Below are 24,742 nucleotides of genomic sequence, written 5' to 3' on the forward strand. Positions count from 1 at the left end.
CTTGGTCCAAGGCTGAGTATTCTCCACACCCGACTGCAACTAATCTCCGACAGGTTTAGCTGTGATAAACACCATGGTAAGGCAAGAATCCAGCTTCCTCATCACGTGGCCCTACTAGCTTGTGGCTCATTCGCCATGAAACCTAAGTTCCATTGTTTCGTTCGTACCAAGGTAGGAGGTATCGACGACGACGAAGAAATCTTCATGCTACTCTTCATTTTTAGCGCTACAAGTTGTCCTCATAAATCAGACTCTGTTTTCTACGAATATTTGCAAATAGTTTTGCTGCAGGTAATATTTTGAATAATTTGATCATGTTTGAAGAACGCATTTTGATAAGCTATGTTTACACGACTTATCAATGATGTCAAGTGATACGTAATGTGTAGACAAATAATGATAACAAACTATTTGTTATGAAATTGGTTTTGATAAGGTCTTGTTTGTATGCAAATAAGGGATTGTGCAGAAGAATTTCGTAAATGAAACAACCATTGGATCATTTAAAATTAAATTTAAATAAGACACAATTCGTTCTCAACTTGTTGTTCAACATGCATCGGTGTTATGCACGGTCATTCATCTAGAAGTGCACAGTGGGCGTTGGTAAAATAAAAATCCCATACCCCATCTGACGTCTAATAGCATGACCGAGAAGTGAAACCACAGTGGCTGAAAAAATTAAGCGTGGCTTGCCAAGGGATTAAAAGGTAAATTTTCGTTCGATTTTTCAAATTGAATTGGGGCAATTAGGCAACCCACTCATCGCCCGTAATGTTCCCCGTGCGCCAGTGTACAAATTGGCCGTAAAATATCCCACCCGGAGCCTGAAAACCGGTCGCAACCGAGCAGCATAAGCGGCTTTCCTCCGTCATCGTCACCGTCATTTTTTCCTGTCTTTTACGTTCCTTTGCTTGCTGTGTGTTTTGTGTGTGCGTTTTACACGCGTTTTACTTACCAGCAATCGGAATCGGAATTTGGTGCGGAAAAGCAGAAGGACGACGTGCAGAACGTTGCCTTGGCCACCCGAAACTCCCGGAAGTCGGTGAAATCGAAGTGAAATTAAGACACAGGGTGCGTGTAAAAGTAAATGTGTGTTTGTGCGTATGTATGCGTGTGGGTGTGTGTATACGTACGTGTGTATCGAGTTAAAGTCTGGAAATGTACACACACACACAGGAGAGGGAACGAGTTGTCCTGGGTAGAGGAGCGGTGTGGGTTTAGTTCCATTTCTTTTCTTTTTGTTATTTTTTGTTGCTTACTCTAGCAACATTCCGATACCGAACTTCAGCCTTCAGTAGCGTTTTGAAGCGAAAAGGTGTTAAATTGATAAAAGGGCTCAATGCAAATGGCGATTTCTGTCGAGAGTGATCGGGAGTTACCTTTACCGTGTCACTATTGAACCGATCACCACCACCCGGTGTTACCTCGAGGACATATTCGCTGCCTAGTGACGTTTTCACTGTTAACATTGGCTCTTCTTTTGGTACATTGCAGGAAAATGAGTAGCTCTGAGGAGGTATCATGGATTTCCTGGTTTTGCGGACTGCGCGGTAATGAATTCTTCTGTGAGGTAAATATACACAGACCCAAAACGGCACAGCAACCGGGGAGTGCACGATAGGATGAGCGCATATGTACGTTTTGGGTGAATTTTCGATCTCATTTTAGGTGGACGAAGATTACATACAAGACAAATTCAACTTGACCGGACTGAACGAACAGGTACCGAACTATCGTCATGCGTTGGATATGATTCTGGACCTTGAGCCTGGTAAGTAGCGGCCTTGGAGACGTTTCCTCCGTGCTTGTAATGTGTTGTTTGATTTTAGGATGAAAAAAAAGTTCAGATCAGGTCAGATAGAGAAACAGAGAGTGTGGTTACGATCGTGCATGAATCATGGCCTGCCTATCACTGACATGATCAGTATAGCAAAATGGTTGATTGTTTTAGTGGCGCGATTTGGTTTTGCGACTATGCCATCTAGATTTTGTTGTGAATTGATGTTTCCTTTCTGTGTACTGGATGTTGTCGTACGCTTTGGTTTGTTGCAACGGGATTATGCAAGACCGCCGGGATCGATGCACAACAACCCGTTTGTCGAGCGTAATTTCTAATCTAATTAAAGCAATTGATGGACAAGTTCATTATCGTAGAGTAGAGTAACCACATACAGAGTAGAGACCCATTCAAATGCGCTGTCCAGCGGTACACTGATGAGCTTGGACGATGCGATGCTGTTCTTCGTGTCGCATAACGTTTTATTATTATTCGCATTAATCGCCACGTTAAACATTTCAAAGTTGTTTTGTATAGATGCTATGTTAGTTTAGCTTAGAAATGAATTATTCTGATAACACGACAAGGTTAAAGTTGTGTAGGTGTTCGCCATTTAGTACGATATAGTAAAACATGTTTGATTTTGATGAATTATATGTCGCACGTATTCCTGAGTATTTACTAAATATGTATTTACGTCGCTATAAACTGGTTCTCCCCTTACAGAGGATGAAATCGACGATAATCCCAACCAGTCGGACCTGATCGAACAGGCAGCGGAGATGCTTTACGGTTTGATACATGCTAGATACATTCTTACCAACCGTGGCATAGCTCAAATGATAGAAAAATATCAAAGTGGCGACTTTGGTCACTGCCCACGCGTTTATTGTGAGAGTCAACCAATGCTTCCACTAGGTAGGTGTTTGATTTACTATTTAGCTGCCATGAATTGCCGATTAATGTCGCGTCATTCTACAGGTCTGTCGGATGTACCCGGTGAGGCAATGGTAAAATCCTACTGTCCCAAATGCATCGACGTTTACACACCAAAGTCCTCTAGACATCATCATACTGATGGCGCATACTTCGGAACTGGATTCCCGCACATGTTGTTCATGGTACACCCAGAGTACCGTCCTAAACGTCCCGCAAATCAATTCATACCACGGTATGTATCGCACAAATTATTCTTCCGCGCCTACTTTCACTAATCTTGCCTTTTTTATCCATCGGTTTTTCTTTTTTACTTTCACGCACAGTCTCTACGGTTTTAAGATTCACTCGTTAGCGTATCAAATCCAGCTGCAGGCAGCAGCGAACTTTAAGGCACCGCTTCGAGGGGTAAATGGCAATCGTGATGTATTACCGAAAGTTTAACCATATAACCATTAAGAATGGGAGACAAATGCGTAGTTTGTTTAGGTTGTCTACCAGCAGGAATGTGTTACTTTGTCTTTCGTTTTTTTGGGGTAAAATCGGCAGGCGGAAATACCATTTTTCAGTTTCGTCACTACGGAAAGTTGGTTTCCCAATTTTCTAAAAATATTGTATAAACGAGATATATGTCTTGTGCGTAAAAGTTTTGATGAAACAATCATTGCGATTTTCTTTATAAAGATAAATTGAAGGAAATGATCTTCTTCAATAGTACTGATGCCTTGATTTTGTTTTGTTCTATTATCACTCTTCTACACTGTACTGATCGCAAAAAGCTGTCAAGCAGGTCTTTTTCATTAAACGTTCAATTATTACAGGCATTTCTCCAACATATTCCTTGCTGTTTTTGAATATTATTTTCATGAGGTCAGTAAAGTATTTGCATATGTGTAACAGAATCATATGGGTATTAGTTGTTCATGTTTATCCGTCGGTTCTAGGAGCATAACGTAAACAGAACAATACACTTAAGGATACTATTATGGTCGAACAAAATGCATTAATAGTCTCTGATAATCCTTGTTAGTGAGAATTTTCTTTTAAATTTACTTCCCTGTGTCTGAACGCTACACAAAACCTAATGAGAACTTAATTGTGCATCTCGCAGGATTCTTAAATTGGAATAAGTAGTCATTGCGTCAATACTAAACTTATTTTCCGTTTTCTTCCCTGTTTTATTTTGTTGTTGTATCTAAAACCCACCTCGTTGGTGTATCATGCATTGCATTATGTGAATAATCATCGCCCCGCCCATTTGTCCTGTACCGAATGCTACATCAACGATAAAAAAACGTAATGTATTCCAATACTGTGGCACACTTATTCGAATGAAATTGAACGATTACTAACCAACTGAATGTTGTTACGCGTTTTGTTTATTCCACCACAGTGAAGAGCTCGGCGAAGGGCATCGATAACTGAACCGCAAGCCGCCGAGACTATATCGAGAAGATAGTTTGAGTCACCCTCCCGATATAGGATCAACTACTCCCCACATCAAGCGGCGTGGCATGCGAGGGTGCATGTGTGTATGTGTGTAGGTGTAGGTGTATGTGCGTGTGGTTAGGGAGTATGCTTACAGAAGTAAAAGAACCTGTGTGGAGAACTGAGCAGTACGCAAAACACATGTAGAAGCGTCGTTCGCTAGGCTTTTTGTTTTCAGTTTTAGAACGTTGATTCTTTGGTCGTCCCTCGTCCACATACCATCAGTCCGCATTAAAGTTCTCAGGAGCTTGGGAAAGAAATATGGATGGAAAGTCGCACACGGTGGAGTAAAGGATCCGTCGTTCGATTGTTATTATAGAGTAGCGTTCTATAGGTGTAATGCTCTGGCTAGGGTTCTCAATACGATTGCGTGCGCCTGTAAAACTCACGTGGAAGATCAAATGCAAACACCTCCACAATGCACATATGCGCACACTTACATGTAGCACATAAACACACACACAGGACAGGAAAGAAAAAAAACAATTAAGGTAATCGATGTAGAAAAATAGGAGGACGGCGGAGACGGGCAAGGATAAGGATGATGAAAGTGATGAATTAACAATATTGTCTACATTGACACCTAAACTCTTCGAACCTCGTACCGGGCAAATCTTGATCAGAGCGCATACATGAAACGCTTCTTGCCTTTTCGTTCACGTAGAGCAGCTCGAGTTATTTGCGATGGACGGTCGTGTTATTAACACGATGGAACCATCTGTAGCTAAACAGGTGGATGGATAGGAAGATACGATGCTTGTAAAGCGTCTTAGTCTGGTCTCGATGGTGGTGAAGCGTAAATCTATTGTTTCGTTTGATTTTTCTCTTGCCGAGAGAAATCTTTTGCGGTTGTTCGAAGAAAGTAATTTATTTTTCATTTGTTTCTTTTGAATTAGCCCATTTTTGGTGATTCACGTGCGCTTCTGTAAGCAAAGTAGGGCCTGTACAATGTTAGTCACTTCCTTGTATGTTTTTTTCTTTCTCCTAGGAATTCTTTCCTGTGTCCACGGACCTGTGGTGCATTGGAAGAATCTAAATATTTGAAAATGATCTAGATGTTTTAATAGTTTTTGTTCCATTATTTCTTATTCTGGAATATATTTGTAATATGTTGCTAGTGCTACCACATCCATAATGCATGCCCGTCACAGTCGGAGAGTTCAGAGTAATATTTGGCAAAGCAAAGGGAGCGAGGAAGTAAAACAAATAAAATAAAAGAACAATAACCATACTGAAAAGGGAGAAAAGAAAAACACAAAAAAAGAAATAGGCAAACATGTAGCATAAAATTGGAGCCGGTCCACGAGCCATAAGAAAATCTCCACACATTAAGAGATAAAAATCATTAAAAAGAAAAACACGACCACCACCATCGTTTATCATCATCCCAACCAACACTCAGCCACAGTGTGTTGATGTCGCTTTCCCGGTAGCGCCGGGGGCCCGTGTGTAGGCTTAGGTAATAATACTTTTAATCATTTTAGTTATCCTTCTCCCCATCAAAACGATAAACGAAAAACAACAGCGGAAACAGACAGACAGACAGACGGATTGAAGATAGAGTATCTATTTCACATATTTATCTGTTTTTGTTATACTTTGTGTGTGAGGCAGGGTGAAAAATAGTTCCATCTGCTCTTTTTCCTCCCTCACTTACCCACCCGTCTATCTCAAGAATTCACTGCAATGCGCCTTTCTTTCCCCGTGCGTGTATCTTCCCTCCCATTTTTGTTGCAATTAGAAGATGATAAAGAGGTGTCCTTGTCTTTTCGCTACTGTTTCCATAAACTTTGGGCATTTTGTTTTTATACCGTGGGAGAGTACTTCTGTTTTCTCTTCATCTATGATTTACATTAATATCTAATTAGAAGAAAATGGCATTTGCAATTTATATGCATCATGCAGCAACAGCAGCAACAAGAAGAAGAAGAAGAAGGAAGGAACTTATAGGAACTATTTCGCGTTCCCTTTGGGGGAAAACTATAATAATAATAATAATAATAACAAAAGAAACTTCATTGCTAGTAAACGAAAGTGGAAACAGACCGATGAGTAGGAAAAGGGAAATGTAACAGACACACACACAGCATGTGCTGAAGGATAAGAAATACAGAAACAACAAAAAAAAAAGATTCATTAATAACAACCGAACAACAGCAACAAATAAAACCTCCAAAATTCTTTCTCATGTAAAAGGAGACAATTTCAAACAAAAATGGATATGCCAGTGGGCACCCCTACGGCATACTCTCTATGTTGCTTGAGATGAGTGCTCAATGTTGGACAAACAATTCATAAACAAAAGAATACACACACGCAAACACTAATAAACGGAATATATATAAAACTTATTATATATATAAAATCATACAATATAGATGAATCTATTGATTAATAATAATTATTAATTAACAGATCGATCAAAAACAACAGTAAAACAAAGGACAAAACAAGATAGAAGAAAACAGAACAACAAAAGAGAGGTGAACATTAGGAATGAACTAAACAGCAAGGCATAAAACACAAAAAAGGAAGAAATGTGCGTATGCAATGAACACACACAGAATATGGTACAGCGACGGGAGTTAAAAAAATGTCGAGAATGTCAAAAGGACAAAGGCAAAGTTAGGGTGTGTGCTTCGTTGGAGGCAATTGGAATAAAATGAAACAAAACCGAAATAATGCAGTGTGAAATCTTTACTGTGGCTGTATGTATCCCGGTACATTGACTGTTCGGTGTCATTGCTATGATATGATCATCCTAGCAATGGGCGTCAAGAAACACAAGGAACGGATTTTGTTGGAATTTCTCATTCGCCTTGATGTAAAACCGCAACATATGACGATCGTATTACGTTGGACGTACACAGCATAACAAAATAGTTTATTCCTTTTTAATTATAATATACAATCACAATGAGCATCTGCGCTAAGCATGTACACCGAGCGCGACAGAAGACGATAACAGGAAACAGGAAAGTATAGTAAATGGTGTAACAAACAATACATGTTGTGCCGCGCGTGCTGCTAACAGTTAGCCGTGCCATGGTTTCTTAACGCTTGATGATTTGTTGAAACAAACAAAACGGAGCGCTCTCTACCAAGAAATGTCTATTTCTCGCTCCTACAACGTGTCAGACTTTCGGTTTGCTTCCGTGTCATGATGCAACTAAAGAGAGTGATTCGTTTGCGAAACGATTGGTTTAGCTAGAAGATAGAACACACCTTTCAAAGCACCCCGAGTTTTCCTTGCGCATTCCTACAAATAAGCGTAATTATATCGGATTTATCTGTCTAGATATCCTCCTAGCTACCGGACGGTTCTCCACCTTCCGGCTCAATCTCTTTCGGGATCTGCCCTATCTCAACGATTGGATTCACCTTCGAGCGATGTTTCCGCCGGCTTCGACCACTCTTGAACAGAATCGATTCGTCGTACTTCAGCTCGTTCAGGGTGTCGAACAGTTCCAACTTTTTCATATGACTGTCGATAAGCCGTGCATCGTTATCGACTCCACCGCCATCCGCCGAGTCGGCCCGATCATCACAGGATAGCGAACTGCCGGGAGATTCCCCGTTCCGTACAAACAGTTCGACCGGCGCTTCCTCACGGCACTCATCCGCTTGCACAATCTGAGACTCCGCACTGACGAACAGTTCCAAGTTTTTCAGCACAATCGTAGACTGGCTACTATCCGGTAGGGTAGCAATCCGTACTAATGATCGGGCGCTCTCTAGGATTAGTATTTCGTTACGATCGACTGCCACGTCGAGGATGTGGCGAAGGCGTGTCAGACTCCCCACAACTGCCATCCGTTCAATATCGAGCAGAAACAGGGCTCCATTAGCGACCGACACCATTCGATGACCCTCGAATGGGTACAGTTTGCCGAAGGTTGTAGGTATCCGGATCGGATTGCGACTGGGATTGAGCAATCCTATCTCCGGGCAGGATGCACGCATCAGTTCTTTAAATATGAGCGTTTGTGCAACGTTGCCTTCATCGTCAGCCAGCCACAACCGAAAGCCGGAACGCGTCGAGACGATTTGCTGTTTGCCATGAACCGATGCAAAAACGGCTCCAAATGGGGCCAACATTTTGCGATCCTTTTTGCCGACCTGTGCTACCCGCCACCGTTGTCCACCTTCCTCCTCCTCCGGGCTACAGATTACCGTTCGAAAGGAACTCGACACCAACAGCTTGCTTCGGTATAAATCCATCTGTACTATTTCGTACCGTTCGTTGATAATTTCACGCGATTGGCATGTTTTTGAGGCATATCCGATCTCGGTCAGCACCACAGCACCTCCTGTATCCCCGGAGAACAATCGCATACCGTTCTTCGACCACACTAGCTCACACACACCCGCCCGATGCAATCCTCGAACCGTGTATCGTTCGATGGGTTTGGCCTTAAGTAGCAGCTCTGCGCACACATCCGGTGGTGGAGTTTTCGGGATCTGAAAAATGTTAACCTGTCCGGCACGGCAACCGGCAGCCACCATGTACTCGACCGTTGATGCAATCCGCACACAGGAGAGCTCCTGGGACCCACCGTCCGTTGCTAATCTTTCGATCGAACCGCTTTTTCGATTGTACCAAAATACCAGACCAACGTTACTGCCGAGAGCGATGAATTCCTCCACCAGGTCGATGCAAGTGATGGACACATCGTGGAAGAGCAGACCGCGCTGCACGGAGGATGGAATTTTGTTAACCAGCTCCACCAGTGGGGACCATTCGCGGAGCGTATTCATTACACAGCCTCACGAATATCCCCGGTCAGGAGAAACTTCTCCGGCTCACTTATGATTCATGTTTCTTGTGATGATCCTTTAATATTGGAGCTTCGTTCAATCCTGCCCAAGCTGTACAAAAGAAGGAGGAAGAATTATTAATCGAATTTCCTGTTTGGTCGAAAAAACACAAGACTTGCGCGAACCTCGGCGTTTCGTGTTTGTCGTTATCTTCCGGTTTGACATTTGCAAGCTCTGGCCACACAAGGCGATAATAGGGATGGATTCTTCGATCATTTAGTGCTTCCATCGAATCATTCATTTTTTTTTTTGTATTCTCACTGCACACGGTTTATTAAAAAATGGGGAGAAAGCCTAGAAAATTAAAAAATATGCTCTCGCTAGCGACTTGCTATTGACCGGAGGCAAACACACTATGCCAACTAATGACACGAGCCTTGACAGTTGTGTGTTTGTGTACGAATAGCATGTGGTTTTTTGGTACTGTTTAAACAACATCTGTTTACAAGACAAATGTGCGTATATTCGCTAGTGAACGTAATTTGGTAACAAATTAACAATAAAATCGTCTATGCATTTCAGACAAAGACGGAACAATGGCTGAGACAAAGCACTTTCCAGTAGAAGAGTCCAAGGAAACGACCGAATTAGGAAAACAACATTACAGAAACCGTGCAAAGAAATTGAAACGCTCCAAATTTCTGCCCAATGCGAAACGGTTTGGCAAACGAAATAGCTTCGGCCGGGGTTTCGAACTGGAGCAGGTAGAATACAACTATTTGGTCTCGATACTCGAAGCAATGACCAAACAGAAAGACACCGAGGAGCGGCAGCTGATAGCGAATAACGTGATGGGCCAGCTGAAGGGAAAAGAAATGCGAACCGCTTTGAATCAGGTTGGAAGCAGGGTGCTGGAAAATCTGCTCGTCTATACCGGCGAGGAAACTTTTGCAACGCTAACGGATTTCTTTGCAGACAATTTTCGTGTCTTCTGCTGCGATTTATTCGCGTCACACGTGTTGCAGAAAATGTTGCACATTGCGATGTTGCGAGCAGTTGCTCCTTTGCAGCCGGAAAAAGATGAGCAAGATAGCCAACAGCAGAGCCAGAAAAAAAGGCCAGGTAGCGCGGATTGGAACGTGAACAGTGTCTGGCCTTGCGTCGAGTACAGCATGAAAGAGCAGTACAGCGATGACCATAGGCAAAAGTGTCGCCAGTTTGTCGAACGGATGGCAAAGTTTCTGGTGAACAATCTCGAGGAGTTCGTTTGGGACACGAAGGCCAACTTCGTGATAAGGCAGTGTATGTTGAATTTAAGTGGCATCACAGAGAAAAAAGCTGTCGAAGGAAGCGAATCAAAGCATTTGGCCGTACCGGAACAATGGCAAAAGCTGCTGAATGAGTTTAGCGCGCGCCTGCTGTCTTGGCCACAGTTTGGTGACCTGGCGCACTCGGATCTAACAGCGGTGATGCTACAAGATCTGCTGAGAGCCGTTGCCGTGACTGGCGATGTATTTCAACTGGAGCAACTCGTTTCAAAACTCTACAAGGAAGTGTTTCGAGTGAAGAAAAAAGACAAGAAAGAGGAACCAAATCAGGACGAAAAGCCGGACGAACCGGATTTACCTAACGTTTTCAGAAATGAAAGCATTGAACGTTTGCTGGAGTTGTGCATTGTTGTTGCTCCGGCTCAATTTTTAAAAGATAAACTATTTGCCCGACTGTTCCGAGGCCACGTGAAACAACTGGCATTATCGAGAACGTGCAACTTTGCGGTGCAGAAGCTGATCGATCACACATCGGACAAAGACATGATGGATTTGATCTTCGGCGAGCTCGAAGACAGCTTCGAGAAATTGCTCCATGTGGGACACACTGGTGTTCTGCTGACGGTGGCCAAAGCGTGCGTTCGGCTTTCCTGCCAGCAGGGCAAGTTTGTAAAACTTTTTCTCGATGCACTGCACTGCGATGAAGTTGCTCCAGAGAAAATGATTATGGCCTTCCTCTATCTTATTCCCGTCAATATAACACCTTTAAACCCCCCAAAAATCCACCTGCATGGATCTTTGATCCTGCAGGCAATACTGGATTTTAACAAACCGATTAAATTTGTCACCGCCCTGCTAGGCATATCGAACGACCGGTTGGCGGAGATATTCATCGATCCACGCGGTTCCTTCATTGCAAACGCGTTCGTCCAGGGTCGTTCAGTGGGAGAAAAGTCGCGCGAAAAGCTAGTCCGTCATCTCGAGGGACAATATTGTCACCTGGCCCTAACCGCGCACGGGTCACGTGTGGTTGAGATCATGTACGAGGCTGGCAATGCGGCACAACGAGAAAACATTGTGCATGAGCTGGCCGAGCAGTGTGCCCAGCTGAACAATAAACCCTGGGGTACGATGATCAACAAGCGACTGCTGGTGGATACATATAAGCGTGATCCGGCGCGGTGGAGAGTTGCAATTAAGAATGATGCCAAGGTGGGGAAAATGTTCAGTAAACTAATGGACGGAAAGAAAAGGAAACTGGAGAGTTAAAATCATTAAATATGCATGATAATTACAAATATTATTAATAAATAATAAACAACGTAAAAAAAACCTTTCCACATTTGAATTTGTCTTGTACTTGTAGTAGATGCATTAGACGAGAAATACAAATTTCCCCTCAGTGGATGTTCTCTTGATATCCTCAATTAAAAAAATAGCCCATTTCTAGACAACTTTCCACAATTGACGGAGACTTGAATGCACGGAGAAAGACGAAGCATAATCCTTCGTATAACTCTTTATCTGGCTTAATTGCATTCATTGCAATTGTTGTTCAAGTTTCCTGCAACTTGAAAAAAAAAAAGAAATGTAACAGTTTGAAATCAACAGGTGAACGTTAGTGATAGTGCTAATGGAACTAGCACAGTGCATTAAACTCTTTCTAGCAATAGAGGTTAAGGTTATTTGCCCAATTCTTCATGAAATTCCCATAGTAACCAAAGACGCGTGTCTAGACAATGTGCACTGAATTGTAGCAGTCCATGACAACGGAATAACGAAATAAGTTAGTGAGCCGGTATCCGTGGCGTTGTTTAATTTTCATCAACAACGCAACGTTTGTTGCTATAAAACGAACTGGTTCCGTTCCGGACTTGGTCGCCATACGGTGTGACGAAGTTGAGCAAGAAGAACGTGCTCTGCAGACCCAGTGTGCGGAAGTATCATTATCGTGAAAACACCAGACGAATAAAGATGAGTAAACGATTAGCAAAACTTCACAAACCTTGCGATAAGCTGGACAAGTATGACAATGAGCCATACATGCAGAATCCGCTGCTGAAGTTGTTTCTATCCGAGGTGAAGGAGCGGCGCCATTACAGCTTCATTCGTCGAAAAGCGGCTCAGGTAAGTTGTTTGAGTTCGTATTCCAAATCTCCCTGACAACCGGCAATCCGTTGCTTTCGCCACTTTGGCGCATGTTTCTTGTGTAGGAAAAAATAAAGATCTGCCGAAGCACAACGGTCGACTTCGAGGATGTGATACCACGGCCACAGTCCTACTATGAGGAGAAGCTACGTGAGCATGCTCGTCGTGCGCCAGTTCCAAAAATGTTGACCAGAACGGAAGACAAGATTCTATCGTACGTACCGAAGCGCCTGCAAGCACAGTATCCCACAGTGCTGGCGGCCTACATGACGGACGTGCACGCGGAGTTCGACAAGGTGATGAAGGCGTACAGTTGCCAGAAGGTTCTCAAACCTGGCCCAAATGATTACGTGCCGGAGAGAGAAAAGTTTGAATTCAAGCGCGTTGGTCGAACGGAAAACTTTCGCAACTATCTGCGAAGCAAGGCGTACATACAGAAGAATCTTCTGCTGCCGAATCCTTTTGTACGGTGCATTGTCCATTATGCATACACGGATTTGCCAGAGTATTTGAATGATTACGCTCGCTATCGCACGGGAGAGGAGATAACGCTGAACGAACTTCGTGATCTGATCAAGAAGGATCTGCAGGCGGTTGGAAGCTTGATTGCTGGCCAATGGTACCCGAAGATTGTGGCGATCTTGAAGAAGCACTACGAGCGACGTACGCTTCCAAAGTCCATGTGGCCGAAGGTACTGAACTGTGCCGGTGGGTTAATCAACCGAAAATTGAATGAGGCAAAGTTGCGTACGATTCAACATCTGCGTGCGACGCTTCTCAATGTGCGTCAAATACCACAGATGAAGATTCTAGCAATCTGTGACGATGGAATCGACCTGTTTCCCAGTCTTAACGATATATACAGTGTATATCAGAATGCGATTGATGATGTGATGGCGGTCGCAAACCGGCTTGATTGTCTCGAAATTCTCGTCGATCCGAATGGCTTTGAACCTAAAAATCCGCCCTATCTACGCGTGGGAATTGCTGAGCGATGTGTTGAGGAAGCACACGAGCAGATACAGGAGGCTTTGGTGATCGCGTTCCAACCACTGGCTGAATATCTCAGTGGGTTTCAGAACGAATTCGCCGGACTTCTCTGTCCATCTACCAAGGAAGAGATGGAAGACTTTTTGTCGGAGCCAAGGTCTTTCGATGAGTACATTGAGAAAATAGAAGTATTTCAGCAATATAAAGAAAAGATCCGCGGAATGGTACAGAAGGAATACTTCCCGATGGCGATCGTGAATCAATCGGACGCGATCGGTAGCTTGCGGAAGATCGTCGAGCGGTATATCGATCGTATTGCAAACCACATTGCAATCGAGCATCGCCGGGAGATTCAACGAATTTGCAAGGAATTTGAGGAGATTAAGGAAAAGGCACTCGAGATTCCAACGTCTACCGAGCAGCTGATGACGAACGGGGAGTACATGACGCGTGTCAAGTCGGAAATTATCGATGAGTTGCGAGATAAAATTCAGATTACAATGCGAGTAAGAAAAACAGGATTGAGAATAAGGAATATCTAATGAGTGATATATTGATTCACTGTATGTTTTATGTCCGATTCCAGATTAATGCATATCTGGTGGAGTTGTTGGAACTCCCAGCAGACCAGATGGAGCTGCAAGTGGAGAGTGTCAACTGGTACTTTCGCATACAGTCTGTGTTTGAGATTAACTCGACCAATTTCGAACAGTATAAATTTTCGTTTGAAGAGAAACTGCAGGAGGTTACGAAGCAACTGAATGAGAAAATGGAAGAAATGATACCGCACATCGCCATCATTAATGATATGACGGAGACGGAGAAGTTCCGGGATTACATTGTCGTCCTGCACGGTTACATTGATCAGATATTTGTGTTCGAGGATTACGTCAAGTGGATCAACAAGGAGGAAGTGTTGTTCAAGTTTCCAAAGTCTCAGTACGCGATGCTGGAAGCGATCAAATCGTTTGTCGTTCCTTTTTATAAGCTAATCCGGTACGTTGCGACACAAAAAAGTTGGTGAAAGCATGCGAACTGTAAAAGAGATGTTTTACTTTTTTAATATCTTACAGGCTTTGTATGCGATGGTTGCGATACTATAACGTATGGATGGATGGACCTTTTGAATATCTGGAACCACACTTTGTCGAATCCAAAACGGATGAGTTTTTGAAGGAGTTCCAAAAAACACAGAAGTACTATCGAAATCGCATCAAGGCCGACATGTTGGAGAATACACTGTGCAAGTTTAAGGTGGGTTTGCGAACATTTCGAGTGCATTTCGTGGAGTGATTGAACTACTGATACTGTATTTCAGGGACAAACGGAAGATCCAGATCCAGAGAAACATCCTTGCCCGCTGAAGCTGTGCGCCAGGATGTCGCAATCCATTAAAGACTTCCACCTGGGAGTATACGTGGTAAAGATTATGTGCAATTCTGCGCTAAAGGATCGTCACTGGGACGAAATGTCCGAGATAGCTGGATTCGATCTAACTCCGGACGCGGGAACGACATTACGCAAAATCATCGACTACAAGTTGGACAAGGATCTAGACAAGTTCGAAATTATTAGTATCGGAGCGAATAAGGAGTTGGCGTTGCAGCAAAGTTTGCAGGCAATGATTGCCGAATGGGAAGACATTATGTTCAAACTCAATCCGTTCAAAGATACGGGTATTAATATCTTAACCGGATTGGACGAGATCCAGGCGGTTCTGGATGATCACATCATGAAAACGCTCGCCATGCGAGGCTCTGCGTTCGTAAAGCCTTGTGAAAAGGAAGTTAAGGAATGGTATCAAACGCTCACCAGAGTTAATCGTACCATCGAACAGTGGGGTAAAGTGCAGGGCAGCTGGTTGTATCTGCTGCCTATCTTCTCCTCAAAAGATATTGTGGCACAAATGCCGAACGAGGGTCGGATGTTTCAGCAGGTGGACAAAACGTACCGCATGTACATGAAGACGGTGGAATCTAACCGCTCCGTGATTGGAGTGGCCGCCGCCAAGGGTGTACAGGAAGCGATGGAGCAATCGAACGATTTGTTGGAAGAAATCACAAATGGTGTGAACGAATATTTGGAGAAGAAGCGACTGTTTTTCCCTCGCTTCTTCTTTCTCTCTAATGACGAGATGTTGGAGATTCTTTCCGAAACGAAGGATCCGTTGCGAGTTCAGCCCCATCTAAGCAAGTGCTTCGAAGGTATCAATCGGCTGGAGTTTGACGATAGACTGGACATTCGATCAATGTACAGCATCGAGAAGGAACAGGTGCAGTTTGTTGAGCCAGTTTCGACGCTGGAAGCGAGGGGTAGCGTCGAGAAATGGCTGTCGTGGGTTGAAGCGTCCATGCTGGAAGCCATTCGGTCGGAAATCAACGCATCCTACCGAGCGTATCCGGATAAAACGCGCTGCAAGTGGGCTCTCGATTGGCCCGGCATGGTGGTGCTCTGTGTGTCCCAAATTTATTGGGCTGCCAACATCCACCAATGCTTTCGAAAGCGCAATAACACACTGATACTGGACCTGTTCGATCGCCTGCAGGTGGAGCTGATGGACGTGGTGGCACTGATGCGCTCGAAAGATCTTTCCAATCTGGAACGCGTCACCATCAAGGCACTGATCGTGATCGATGTGCACGCGAAGGACGTCGTGCAGGAGCTGATCAGAAATCGCGTCAGTTCGGAGAATGATTTTCAATGGTTGGCCCAGCTTCGATACTACTGGGAGGGTGAGGAGGCGGGCGTGACGGTGAAGATCATCAACGCGGCGGTACGGTTCGCCTGCGAGTACCTGGGCAATTCTGACCGGCTTGTTATCACTCCGCTGACTGATCGCTGCTATCGCACGCTCATGGGTGCCTACCAGCTTCATCTCAACGGCGCACCCGAAGGTCCGGCCGGTACCGGTAAAACGGAAACAACGAAAGATTTAGCCAAAGCGCTTGCCGTGCAGTGCAAAGTGTTCAACTGTTCCGATGGGCTCGACTATAAGGCCATGGGTAAGTTTTTCAAGGGTCTTGCTTCGTCCGGCGCTTGGGCTTGCTTTGATGAGTTCAACCGAATCGAGCTGGAGGTACTGTCAGTGGTGGCCCAACAGATCCTTTGCATCGTGCAAGCTGTCCGAGGAGGAGTGCAGCGGTTCAACTTTGAAGGCACAGAGCTAACGCTTAATCCAGCGTGTTACGTATGCATCACGATGAATCCAGGGTATGCTGGACGATCCGAACTACCGGACAACCTGAAAGTGCTCTTCCGTACCGTTGCCATGATGGTACCGGACTATGCGATGATCGGTGAAATTTCGCTCTACTCATTTGGGTTCACCAATGCACGAACACTGGCAGTCAAAATCGTCACTACGTATCGACTGTGCTCGGAGCAGCTCTCTTCGCAAAACCACTACGACTACGGTATGCGGGCGGTAAAGACCGTCTTACAAGCGTGTGGCAATCTCAAGAAGGCGTTCCCGGACGATGATGAAGAAATCATTTTGCTGCGCTCCTTGCTGGACGTCAATCTGCCCAAGTTCCTTGCAAAGGACATCCCGCTGTTTGAGGGCATCATTTCCGATCTGTTTCCAGGTGTCGAGCTGCCTCGAGCAGACTACGCTGCCCTCGAGCGAGCCTTCCGGGAGGTGTGCAGTGAGCTGAACCTCCAGCCGAGAGATACCTTCCTCACGAAAGTGATCCAAACCTACGAAATGATGATCGTTCGCCACGGTTTCATGATGGTTGGTAAACCTTTTTCTGGTAAATCAATGACTCTACGTGTGCTGGCCGCTTGTCTGACTAAGCTTAAGTCTGCCAGGACTGGCAATCCTTACTTCCAACGAGTCCAGCTCGAAGTAGTCAATCCGAAGGCGATCACAATGGGCCAACTGTACGGTGCGTTTGATCCAATTTCTTACGAGTGGACAGATGGTATAGCGTCCACGATATTTCGTGGTCATGCAATGGACACAAGCCCCGATCGCAAATGGCTTGTGTTTGACGGACCGGTCGATGCTGTGTGGATCGAAAACATGAACACGGTACTGGACGATAACAAAAAGCTATGTCTAACGTCTGGAGAAGTCATTACAATGTCTAGCGATATGTCCATGATTTTTGAGGTGATGGACCTGGAACAGGCATCGCCGGCTACTGTTTCTCGGTGTGGTATGATATTTATGGAACCTTCCATAATTGGGTGGGAATCGTTCGTGGAATCCTGGATTGAACGGTGCAACAACAGCTGGACACACGACTGGCACGATTTGCTGCTGGAACTTTTTCGTTGGCTAATACCTGATTGTCTAGAATTTATTCGCTGCCACGGTCACCAGTACTTGCATCCGGGTGATATCAACCTGCTAATGGCCACCATGAACATCTTCGAGATGATTATCGATGAAGCGTGCCACGAAAGTCCCGACGAGTACGGCAAGTACTTGTTCACGTGGTTTCAGGCCGCCATGATGTACGCCGTTGTCTGGGGATTAGGTGGAGTGCTGGACATGGAGTCCAAAGTCAAGTTCGACGAGTTCTATCGAGAGGTAAAGTACTAGCACCATCAGATGCGTTGAGGTATGTGTCAAATTGTCATTTATATTTGCACAGATTTGGAAAGGTACCGACGAGCAACATCCGGTTCCAGAGGCGGTCGGAAAGATCGATGTTTCAATGCCGGGCGAGGGTCTGATCATCGATTATGTGTATCATTTCAAGCAGAAAGGATCTTGGCGCTACTATCCGGATATGGTGCGGCAAATGAAGAATGAGGTTGGGTTTACATTGCTCGTACCGACGCTCGATTCCGTTCGCTATATGCACATTCTGGACATACACGTTAAGGTAAGGGATCGCATCAAAGTTTCCAATCGTTCTCTGATCATTCATTTATAACTTCTCCAGAACAAGAAACCCTTACTTTTGGTCGGCCCTACTGGAACTGGCAAGACATACTACATTCAAAATTACATGATGAGCAAAATGGAACAGGACAAGTGTCTGCCCACGTTCATTACCTTCACAACCCAAATCACTGCGAACCAAACGCAGGACTTGATCATTTCAAAGTTGATCAAGAAAAAGCGCGGCATTTATGGGCCACCGAATGGTAAGACTTGTGTCCTGTTTATCGATGACATAAACATGCCGGTGAAGGAAGTATACGGAGCACAACCACCAATCGAGTTGATGAGACAGTATTTTGATCAAACACATTGGTACGATCTGAAGGATACGTCAAAGGTGTACTTGAAGAATATTTTGCTAATGGCCGCATGTGGTTTAGTCGGTGGTAGTCGACAGGATGTGTATGAGCGTTTCCTCTGCCACTTCAATATCTTTGCGATCAGTAATTTTAACGACGAAACGATGTTCAAGATCTTTTCCGCTATCCTTCTGGATATCTACAAGCGGGGAAGCCACACAGCGGATGTAATCAACATGGTAAACATGATCGTCAATGCAACGCTCGATACGTATCAGTTCGCTTGTGCGAAGCTGTTACCCACTCCGGCGAAATCACACTACATCTTCAATCTGCGAGATGTGCTGCGTGTTATAAGCGGTTGCGCAATGCTGAAGCGAGAATCCGTGGAGAGCAAAAAAATCTTCCCCAAGCTGTGGCTGCATGAGTCCATGCGCATATTCTACGACCGGCTTGTGAACGAAACCGATCGGATCTTTGTGTTCGACAAGCTGCTGCAGAACATGAAAACATTCTTCAAGGAAAAACCGGAAACATTGCTGCCGGAACTGTTCGATGAGCGCACCGGGCAGGTGCAGATGAGCAGCTTAAACAATCTCATGTTCGGTAGCTACTTTGATGCCGATGCAGAAATGGAAGATCGCAAGTATGAAGAAACGCAGCACGTGGAGCAGTTTCGAGATCTTGCCGGGAAGGCACTGATCGAGTACAACAGCTCGCAAAAATCGAAAATGGATATCGTGCTATTCCAGTACGCTCTACAGCACCTAAACAAGGTGTGTCGCGTAATCTCAATGCCCGGTGGTAGCTCGCTGTTGATCGGTATGGGCGGATCAGGTCGTCAATCGTTGACCAAACTAGCGGCACAGATATGCGGCCAGTCTCTCTTCCAACCTGAAATTACAAAATTTTACGGAATCAACGAATGGCGCGAGGATTTGAAGAAGGTGCTTAAAGAAGCGGGAGGGCTTGGACATGATACAGTGTTCCTGCTTACCGAGGCACAACTGCAGGAGGAAGCATTCCTGCAGGATATTGACTGTCTGCTGAATCTGGGCGAGGTTCCGAACATATTCGCCATCGATGAGAAGCAGGAGATTCTCGAGATGGTGCGTTTGGCGGCACAGGGTGGTAATCGTAACCTAGACATATCCCCACTGGAGGTGTTCCAATATTTCGTGAACCGCTGTAAACAGAAGTTACACATCGTGATCTGCTTCAGCCCCATCGGAGGAGCACTGAGGTCGCGAATTCGTATGTATCCTTCGCTAGTAAATTGTTGCACCATCGATTGGTTTGACGCGTGGCCGGAGGATGCTTTGGAGAAGGTGGCCGACAAGTACATGAAGGAACTGAACGTATTGGCAGAGGTGAAAAAATCGATCGTTGTGCTGTGTAAACATTTCCACGTCATCGCGCGCGACGTGTCGGCAAAATTCACTACGGAGACAGGCCGAATAATTTACATTACCTCTGCGTCGTACCTGGAGTTGATCAAATCGTTCCGCAATCTCACCCAAAAACATCAGACGGACATTATGAATAACAAGCTGCGCTATCTCGGTGGGTTAGATCGGCTCAGTGCCGCCTCCGATGCCGTCTCGAAGATGCAAATTGAACTGAACGCACTGCAACCAACACTGATCGTGATGGCGGAAAACTCGCGCAAGATGACGGAAGAAATCGAAAAAGAATCGCTCGAAGCAACTGCCGCCACGGAGCAGGTTAAAAAGGATGAAGTTGTAGCGAATGTGCAGGCAGCTGAAGCACAGGTACTCAAAGCGGATTGTGAAAAAGATCTAGCCGGTGCTATACCAATCCTGGAGGAAGCGATACAGGCACTAAACACACTTAAACCTACCGATATTACGTTGGTGAAATCGATGAAAAATCCACCGGAGGTGGTTAAGCTCGTAATGGCGGCCGTGTGCGTGATGAAAGGCATTGCACCGGACAAAGTGGCCGATCCGGCAACGGGCAAAAAGATGCTCGATTACTGGGGACCCAGCAAGCGGCTGCTAGGAGATTTAGCTTTTCTGCAAACTCTGAAGGACTTCGACAAGGACAACATCAATCCGGACACTATGCGCAAGATTCGCAAGGACTTTATTCCGCACAAAGACTTCCAGCCACACATCGTGGCTAAAGCTTCCAGTGCGGCTGAAGGTTTGTGCAAGTGGATCATCGCAATGGATCTGTACGATGCAGTCGCCAAGATCGTCGCACCAAAGAAGGAAAAACTGAAGCAAGCCGAAAAAGAGTACGCGGAAACGATGGCAATCCTGAACGAAAAACGTTTACTCGCGGCAAACCTAGAGCGCCGGGTGGCCGAGCTGAACGATAATCTGGAGATCGCGAACCGGAAGAAGCAAGAGGTAGAGGACGAGGTGCAGCTGTGCAAGGACAAGCTACAGCGGGCGGAAACATTGATCGGTGGGTTAGGTGGCGAAAAGACACGCTGGATTGCATCGGCCGAGAATCTGCAACGGTTGTACGACAGTCTAGCGGGTGACATACTGGTCTCAAGTGGAGTCATTGCCTATTTGGCTCCCTTGACGGCATCGTACAGGAATCAGTGCATCGTCGAATGGCACGATTTGTGCGTTGCCAACAGCATTCCCTGCTCGCCCGAATACAGTCTGATGGAAGTTCTCGGTTCGAAGATAAAGATCCAAAACTGGAACATTGCCGGTCTGCCGACGGATGCATTCTCCACGGAGAATGCCATCATCATGGATAGTTCTTCGCGCTACAGTTTATTTATTGACCCACAGCTGCAGGCAAACAAGTGGATCCGCAACATGGAGCGAAATAATCATCTAGTGGTGGTTAAGTTTACCCAGTCCGACTACATGAAAAAGATTGAAGGGTGCATCGAACAGGGGTATCCGGTGCTGGTGGAGAATGTGTTTGAAGAACTGGAGGCACCGCTGGATCCGCTGCTCAATAAGAATACCTTCGTTCAGGGAGGTGTAGACTACATAACACTTGGCGAGAATGTTATTGCCTTATCTCCGAAATTTCGACTGTACCTTACATCGAGCCTGCGCAATCCGCACTATCTGCCTGAGGTGTACAATAAGGTGACGGTGATTAACTTCGCTCTCACAATCCAGGGTCTAGAGGATCAACTGCTAGGTATTGTAGTGGCAAAGGAGCGCCCTGATTTGCAAGAACTACGCCAAAGCTTAATTCTGCAGGGAGCCAAGAATGTGGCCATGCTGAAGGATGTGGAAGATAAGATCCTAAAGACACTGTCGGAGTGCAAGGGTGACATACTTGAGGACGAAAGCGCTATCAAGATTTTGGACGATTCAAAACGTATTTCCAGTGACATCGTGAAGAAGCAGGAAGATTCACGTGAAATTGAGCAGAAGATTGAGGCCTTCCGGCAGAGTTATCGCCCGGTAGCGGTACATTCGTCAACGCTCTACTACTGCATCACAGAGCTTCCTAACGTGGATCCAATGTACCAATTCTCGTTGGCATGGTTCGTAAATTTGTACATCTATTCCATAGAAAATGCGAACCGGACGAAGGAGCTATACCGTCGATTGAAGTACCTGATGGACGCAGTAACGTTGAACCTGTACAATAACGTATGCAGGTCACTGTTCGAGAAAGATAAGCTATTGTTTTCCTTCATACTCACGACAAAGATCATGATCTCCTGCAATCAGATCAATCAGCTGGAGTTTAAATATCTGCTCAGTGGAGGTGAAAAGGCGGACATTGGGATGCCTAATCCGGATGATACGTGGATCACGGTAAAATTATGGGAAGACGTTTGCCGTCTCGAGCAATTACCCGATTTCGCTGGCTTCGTCAAGAGTTTTGCGGCTAATCAGTCCCAGTGGCGAGAGTACTATGATGCAGAGGAACCGCAGTTAATCAAACTGCCCGCTCCGTGGGACGAAAAAACGAATCGTTTTGAGAAGCTGATCGTGTTGAAAACGATACGGCCCGATAAGTTCGTCCTGGCTATCACAGAGTTTGTTGCATCGGAAATGGGGCCACCGTATGTCGCACCACCGCCGTTCGACATTTCCCGATCGTTCGAAGACTCCAACTGTCTAACGCCATTGATTTTCATTCTCTCCCCGGGAGCGGATCCCATGAACGCGCTATTGTTGTACGCAGAGAAAATGGGTTTTGACGAGACGTTCCAGTCGATTTCGCTCGGACAAGGGCAGGGCCCGATAGCGCAACGCATTATTGAGCGTGCACAAGACGAAGGAAGCTGGGTGTGTTTGCAGAATTGTCATCTGGCTGCTTCTTGGATGCCCACCCTGGAATACCTGTGGGAGAACATGGATCACTACAACACAACGACGTCTTTCCGGCTGTGGCTGACGAGCTATCCGTCTGAGCAGTTTCCCGCAAGCATTCTACAGAATGGCATCAAGATGACGAATGAACCACCAACTGGGTTACAGCAAAATCTACTCCGTTCCTATCATTCTGAGCCGATGAATGACGACGCATTCTACACTGGTTGTCCGGGAAAGGACCGTGCCTTCTCGAAGCTGCTATTCGGCGTGTGTTTCTTCCACGCGGTCGTACAGGAAAGGCGAAAGTTTGGTCCACTGGGATGGAACATTTCCTACGGGTTCAACGAGTCCGACTTTCAGATTTCCGTTTTGCAGCTGCAACTCTTTATCAACCAGTACGAGGACATACCTTTCGAGGCCATTACATACCTTACCGGTGAGTGCAATTACGGTGGACGCGTAACGGATGCATGGGATCGCCGAGCAATCGTAACTATCCTTGAGGACTACGTCAACGACCAGGTGGTGAGCGATCCCAACTATCGGTTGTCGGCCTTGGGTGACTGCTATGGAATTCCGTTGCGAAATGAACATCGAGAATATTTGTCACACATCGCCAACAACATTCCAAACTTTCCCAGCCCGCTCGTGTACGGATTGCATCCCAACGCGGGCATTACGAGAGATCTGACCGCGTCTCGAATCTTGATCGATTCCATGATCCTCACGCAAGGTGGCACATCTGGTGGCAGTGATACGGAGGTGGAAAAGCAAGTTTTGGCCACGGTTGATGAGATCTACAGCCTGCTGCCAGATGACTTCAATGTCGAAGCGGTAAAACGACGCTACCCGGTGGACTATAACGAATCGATGAACACTGTGCTCGTACAGGAGATGGAACGTTTCAACGCTTTGCTGCGCGAGATCCGATCAAGTTGCGTCAATCTAAAGAAAGGTATCGCTGGCTTGATAGCACTAACGCCACAGCTTGAGGCTGTGTTTGTCGCTATTCATCATCGTCGTATTCCAGCATCCTGGATGAAAAAATCTTACCCCAGCCTGAAGCCGGTCGGCGCGTATGTGGTGGATTTCCGAGAGCGACTTGATTTCCTACATCGCTGGTACAACGAGGGCAAACCCAACGTATTTTGGTTGTCTGGGTTTTATTTCACGCAGGCATTCTTAACCGCTGCAATGCAAAATTACGCACGTCATCATCGAATTCCAATCGATATGTTAACATACGATTTCTATGTATCGAGAGAACCTTGCGCGAACAAGGCTCCTGATGACGGAGTGTACGTAAACGGGTTGTTCCTGGAAGGTGCACGGTGGGATGTTGCTAAGAGTTGTCTGGAGGAACAGCTCCCCAAGATGCTGGTCGACACAATGCCCGTTATTCATCTGTTTGTAAGTATTCGCAACCGCACATCGTTTCATCGGTTCAACAGTAAAACCAGGCTTCTTCATTTCGCAGCCAACGAAAATAGTCGAATTGCAGGAAGGTTCCCGCTACAAATGTCCGGTGTACAAGACGGCTGAACGAAAGGGCACACTATCGACCACCGGTCACTCAACCAACTACGTTCTGCCGGTGCTGCTGGGTACAACACTTCCCGCTAATCTCTGGGTTAAGCGTAGTGTGGCGTTGCTCTGCCAAACTTCTGATTAGTCACTCACCAGTTTGATATAAAATTTTGAAGAGTTTATTAAATTTTTAGATTTTTCATAACTGCTCACAAGTGAGTCAGCAAGCGGACTGTTTGTGGCTTGCTTTATCAATTAGCGAAAGCGTTTGTGAAAGTGGATGTATAAACTTAAGACCATTTTTATGCAAAACTTGACCCACTCCGAAGCACTCCATTGCATCGTTTTCCTGCCCCATGATTGACGATGATGACGGTTAT

The 24,742-nt window shown here is 45.5% G+C and overlaps 4 protein-coding genes across 4 annotated transcripts; 3 read left to right on the plus strand and 1 right to left on the minus strand.

The window, feature by feature from the left end:
• The first annotated feature begins 662 nt into the window (after positions 1-662).
• Positions 663-4,141, plus strand: LOC128707060 (casein kinase II subunit beta). The gene is made up of 7 exons (XM_053802006.1): positions 663-710; positions 1,498-1,573; positions 1,672-1,774; positions 2,507-2,698; positions 2,762-2,951; positions 3,043-3,124; positions 4,115-4,141. Exons 2-7 carry the CDS (start codon positions 1,502-1,504, stop codon positions 4,139-4,141), a joined length of 666 nt encoding a protein of 221 aa, XP_053657981.1. The 5' UTR covers positions 663-710; positions 1,498-1,501.
• Positions 4,142-7,510: 3,369 nt separating this feature from the next.
• On the minus strand, positions 7,511-8,962 carry LOC128708533 (WD repeat-containing protein CG11141). Its single transcript, XM_053803511.1, has one exon. It carries the CDS (start codon positions 8,960-8,962, stop codon positions 7,511-7,513), a length of 1,452 nt encoding a protein of 483 aa, XP_053659486.1.
• Positions 8,963-9,558: 596 nt separating this feature from the next.
• On the plus strand, positions 9,559-11,499 carry LOC128708766 (nucleolar protein 9). Its single transcript, XM_053803746.1, has one exon. The coding sequence runs from the start codon at positions 9,559-9,561 to the stop codon at positions 11,497-11,499; it is 1,941 nt and encodes a 646-aa protein (XP_053659721.1).
• A 705-nt stretch (positions 11,500-12,204) lies between these two features.
• LOC128718821 (dynein axonemal heavy chain 12) lies at positions 12,205-24,507 on the plus strand. Its single transcript, XM_053812436.1, has 8 exons — positions 12,205-12,357; positions 12,444-13,874; positions 13,955-14,364; positions 14,442-14,622; positions 14,687-17,905; positions 17,970-18,203; positions 18,264-24,245; positions 24,313-24,507. The coding sequence occupies exons 1-8, from the start codon at positions 12,205-12,207 to the stop codon at positions 24,505-24,507; spliced, it is 11,805 nt and encodes a 3,934-aa protein (XP_053668411.1).
• Positions 24,508-24,742: the final 235 nt, after the last annotated feature.

Source organism: Anopheles marshallii, chromosome 2, assembly GCF_943734725.1.
Source record: "Anopheles marshallii chromosome 2, idAnoMarsDA_429_01, whole genome shotgun sequence".
Lineage (NCBI taxonomy): Eukaryota > Metazoa > Arthropoda > Insecta > Diptera > Culicidae > Anopheles > Anopheles marshallii.

Coding starts and splice junctions, on each gene's coding strand:
- LOC128718821 (XM_053812436.1), top strand. CDS start 12,205: ATGAGTAAACGATTAGCAAAACTTCACAAACCTTGCGATAAGCTGGAC. Junction 17,906..17,969: donor TCGACGAGTTCTATCGAGAG/GTAAAGTACTAG, acceptor ATATTTGCACAG/ATTTGGAAAGGTACCGACGA. Junction 18,204..18,263: donor TTCTGGACATACACGTTAAG/GTAAGGGATCGC, acceptor TAACTTCTCCAG/AACAAGAAACCCTTACTTTT.
- LOC128708533 (XM_053803511.1), bottom strand. CDS start 8,962: ATGAATACGCTCCGCGAATGGTCCCCACTGGTGGAGCTGGTTAACAAA.
- LOC128707060 (XM_053802006.1), top strand. CDS start 1,502: ATGAGTAGCTCTGAGGAGGTATCATGGATTTCCTGGTTTTGCGGACTG. Junction 1,775..2,506: donor GATTCTGGACCTTGAGCCTG/GTAAGTAGCGGC, acceptor CTCCCCTTACAG/AGGATGAAATCGACGATAAT. Junction 3,125..4,114: donor TTAAGGCACCGCTTCGAGGG/GTAAATGGCAAT, acceptor ACCACAGTGAAG/AGCTCGGCGAAGGGCATCGA.
- LOC128708766 (XM_053803746.1), top strand. CDS start 9,559: ATGGCTGAGACAAAGCACTTTCCAGTAGAAGAGTCCAAGGAAACGACC.